Source organism: Antrostomus carolinensis, unplaced genomic scaffold, assembly GCF_000700745.2.
Source record: "Antrostomus carolinensis isolate BGI_N321 unplaced genomic scaffold, ASM70074v2 scaffold18942, whole genome shotgun sequence".
Taxonomy (NCBI): Eukaryota; Metazoa; Chordata; class Aves; order Caprimulgiformes; family Caprimulgidae; genus Antrostomus; species Antrostomus carolinensis.
The window spans coordinates 48664-52907 of record NW_010300416.1 but is presented as its reverse complement, the minus strand read 5'-3'; the positions used below and the strand labels follow the sequence as shown (position 1 = coordinate 52907).

General features: G+C 37.7%; 1 protein-coding gene across 1 annotated transcript in view; it reads left to right on the top strand.

Annotated features, from left to right (window-relative positions):
- Window positions 1-4244, top strand: part of LOC104521207 (target of Nesh-SH3-like) — a gene marked incomplete at its 5' end in the record, with an annotated part of 42399 nt that overhangs the window by 12329 nt on the left and 25826 nt on the right. Inside the window, one exon of the mRNA XM_029083794.1 lies at window positions 2546-2614. Coding sequence (XP_028939627.1) covers window positions 2546-2614 — 69 coding nt within the window. The remainder of the gene's footprint in view (window positions 1-2545; window positions 2615-4244) is intronic.

Below are 4244 nucleotides of genomic sequence, written 5' to 3'. Positions count from 1 at the left end.
CTGGAAAAGCTGCTCTACAGTATTAAAAGGAAAAATTTGCCTCAACGTTCATCTTGGATTTTCCCTTTCATAATTTTGGCCTGTTTCTCTTTCTCATTAGCACTGTGATTAATTCCTTACTTCTATCTTTCTTATTCATTCAGTGGACAAGTATTACGAGAAGGTTTCTGTGCAGATATAAAAGTCTCCTGAACAGAGAAAAAGGAAACAAGAGAGTTACAGAAACTTTGTGAAACTGGACTCTAGTGAGAACCTTAATAAAATTCTTCTTTAATAATGAAATTAGTGGAAAGTAGGGAGAGAAAGTTTATTACAAGAAACTTAATAAATTTCCACTTTATTAAGGAAATTAATGGAAGGTAGGGATTTTTGTTGTTTTAAACTTGGTTCACCAGGGTTTTGCCTTTAGTCACCATGTTCTTCTCTGTCATATATGCAGGGAAGGTAACTACATTATGTCATTCTTGACGTTTTTAGGGTTGAGATTTCAGTCATGAAGTTGTTTTCTGCATTATTTTGAAGTATCTGCATATTTTGTGATTGCAGTTCTTGTCTTTTACAGCTATTTTGAAAACAATCAAGCCGTTCTTTACCATGGATTGTTTGCATCTTAGAAATATGTTATCATTGTTAGGTGATGACAGCTGAGGAGTAATTTAATTATATTGCCTCTGTCAATCAGTTTCTGTCCAAACTTATGGTGCCTACTCTGGTACATATTGGTTGAGAAAGAAAGCTTTTTCCCTTGGGTCATGTAGTGTTATAAACATTGAAAATGTTGGACTTGGTTGCATTTTTTACTTTTATTTGAAGTGCATCTTAATTTCGTTTGGTGGAAGTTTCAGTACTGCTCTGTGGTTAAACTCCTAATGCAGACTGTAGCTAAGGACTGGGTGTTTATTGTTACAGATGTTCCAGCTCTCCCCTTGCTAATACATGTGCTGTATTGAGAGTAGGAATGAAAGGACCTTAGCTATGTTTGAGAGAAGAAACAAAGTTTCACTTGCTGACTTCAGCTCTTCTGTCTTACATCTGATGAAGAAATGTGCTCTTTCATCTGAGAAACAGAAATGTCAGTGACGGTCATTTTGCATCCTTTTAGCCTTCTGTGTGTAGAGTAGTTCTGTGCATTGAACTGGGTCATATTCTGGGTGACTGAAGACCCCAAGACAATCTTCAAGTAGCAAAGAATTTTCTTACTGGGTTTCAGGAGTAGGTTATATTGGCAATAAAGACAACCTGGAACTTTCCTAAATCCAGCTGGAAGCTGTTGTGTAAGTTTTGAGGGAATGTCACAGTTTAAATGAAAGCACTTGTTTTCTGAAGCAGTTGTCACAAAGCTAGTTCTGTTCAAAAATCAGAAAGCTGTTTCACTTTCAAATAATGAATGCCTTGTTGCCACAAGTTCCTCCTTCTGTCACTACAGCTAAACCCCCTGGACCAACAACACCTGTGAGGACAGGAACGCCATATAAGATGCCAACAGCTTTTGCAACTCCAGAGTATTATTGTAAGCATATTACAGACAGTTCTGGTTTCTTTTTTTTCTTTTTTCCATAAACATAAAGGTTTCCTCTTTTGCTTTATATTGATGCATTTTGTATTTAATGTAAGAAGTATTCTGTCTGGAGTGATTCTGAATTTCCTTTATGCTATTTTACGACTTTTCTAACTTGACTGAATTCATCTGGATGTCATCTGGTACACACTTTGGTAAATGAGAACATGATGACCCTTCCATCATCCTAGAAATCAATACATGCTTAGTAGACTTTCAATACTATTCGGTGGCTGCTGTAAGTCTGTGAAATGAGTAGATAAGGCTCTTCTTTTCCTGAACATTTCTTTTTGCACAAGACGTAAATTCAAATTAATTTGACAATCACTGATAGTGCTCAACAGGGTTGTGGTATCCTCTGATCAAATTGCCACCATTTCAATAGGAAAAAAAATGTGATAAACACAGTGTTCAGTTGGTAATTTGCCCTTTATAAAATTGGGAGTTAGCTTCAAGTTTTACAGAACAGTGGTGTCATGAATCCTGACTGCTTTAACACTTTTCTGTTCACCAGAGTATTTGCCTTTAGTTTCCTTCAAATTTTGTGGAAGTTGTACACTCTGCAAACAGAATTTGTGGTTTCGTTGGCGCTATTTTTAGAGAGGTTCACATGCCAACATAATAGTGGCTGTATATTCTATGAACATAAAACAAGCTCCAAGCTAAACAGCCAGTACAGTGCAAGAAGATCCTTTTCAAAAGGTCTAAAGAGCATTTTGCATATATTGCATGAACTGAATCCAGTGGCAGTCATGAAGTCTGTCATTTTGACTATGGCTATCTTTATACTAGCAGGTAAGTATGGGGTTTACTCAGCATCACAGACAAAACTGAGTCCTTAAAAGAAAAAGACAGATCTAAAGCAAAGATTTACCATGGAAGAGCTTTACCATTATTTAAAATGCCAAATGAACTGTGAAATGCTGCAGTTCTAACACTGCAACTTTGCATTTATTGCAAATTAAATTATAACTGTGTTTCCCACAGTTGATGCAACTGTCTTCAGCTCAAGTCCTACATCAGAAACAGATTCTTCAGGCAAACCAAGGTACCAAGGTAGGATTTTAATAGCTATGGTAGTTTAATTAGAGGGAATATATGAAGACTGACCTATATTGCATAAAAATTATCTTGTTTGGTTATTCAAAGGCCAAAACTTCATTTGATTCTCTTTCACTTTAGTGTCAGATGAAAGAGCTGTAGTGCAGACTATCATCATATTCTTGACCAAACTTTAGTTCTGTTCTACTTTTTTCCCTGTAAACCTCCTAGTTTACACCCTTATCCACAAACATGCTGTGGCTCTTCCTGTATGCCAGTAGTAGTTCAACTGCACACTGTTCACATTTCACCAAACCAAATGAAAATCTTCCTGTGGGGTTGCAAGCATACTTGGAGAGAATCACAGAATCACAGAATGGTCGGGGTTGGAAGGGACCTCGGGAGATCATCTAGTCCAACCCCCGTGCCAAAGCAGGTTCCCTACAGCAGGTTGCACAGGAAAGCATCCAGGTGGGTTTTGAACATGTCCAGAGATGGAGACTCCACACCCTCTCTGGGCAGCCTGTCCCAGGGCTCCATCACCCTCACAGTAAAGAAGTTTTTCCTTAAGTTTGTCTGGAACTTCTGGTGTTCCAGTTTTTGCCCATTGCCCCTTGTCCTGTCACTGGGTACTACTGAAAAAAGCCTGGCCCCATCCATTTGGCCCCCACACTTCAGATATTTATAGACATTGATAAGGTCCCCTCTCAGTCTTCTCTTCTCCAGGCTGAAGAGTCCCAGGTCTCTCAGCCTCTCCTCATACAGGAGATGCTCCAGGCCCCATTACCAGTGCACCTTATCATAAGGGATATCCACCCATCATATATGCCTCACCTCTCGTTCCAGACTGTGCACATTCAGATAGTCTAGTTATATGATAACATAGGGTAGACTGGATGACAAAGCAGTCAAATTATTGCTGTTGCAGTAATCTAGAGAGCTTAGCAATGTGAGATGACAGGAAGAAGTGCTTTTGTACCAAAAGATTTTACAGGTTTATTTCTTGGTCTGGTAAGAGATACTACATTTCTAAAGAAACGGTCTTTCTTGTAAGAGCTTATTGTTTATCTCTAATAGAAGTTTTAATTTTAGAACTAATGTGTTTGTTTTTAGTAATCTTCCTAATTTTGATGCAGAGTACAAGACCTCATAAGGATTGTTTCAAGGTTTGGTCCTGTACCACTGAAAATGGTTGAGTTTGGACATTTTAGAAACTGCAAGTTTAGTGATGGAATTACTTTGTACTAAACTTGTTACTCTATGTTGAAACAAAGTGATGATGGGCATTACATCTTTGTATTAGCATAGCACTCAAAAGCTGCAAATGGAATTATAGTGTAATTTTACTACTTCTTTACTATAGAAGAACTGTAGTTTATTGTTCTATTTTATGGCAGAAGTTAATTCTTTCAAACAGTGTGTATCACCCACTAATAATTTCAGAGTGATACTTTGTCAGTAATGTCAATGGAAAGGGGGTGAAGGCTGTGCAGATTCCAGGTCTAACAACACTAAAAAAACCCAATGAGCAGATCAATGTTGACTATATGGTTTTATTCTTAAACATTTGTGTTTGACTTTGACTTATGCAGATTTTTACTTGGTGCTCTGAGATGAAAGTTGTGCACTAGGTGAAATGGCATTG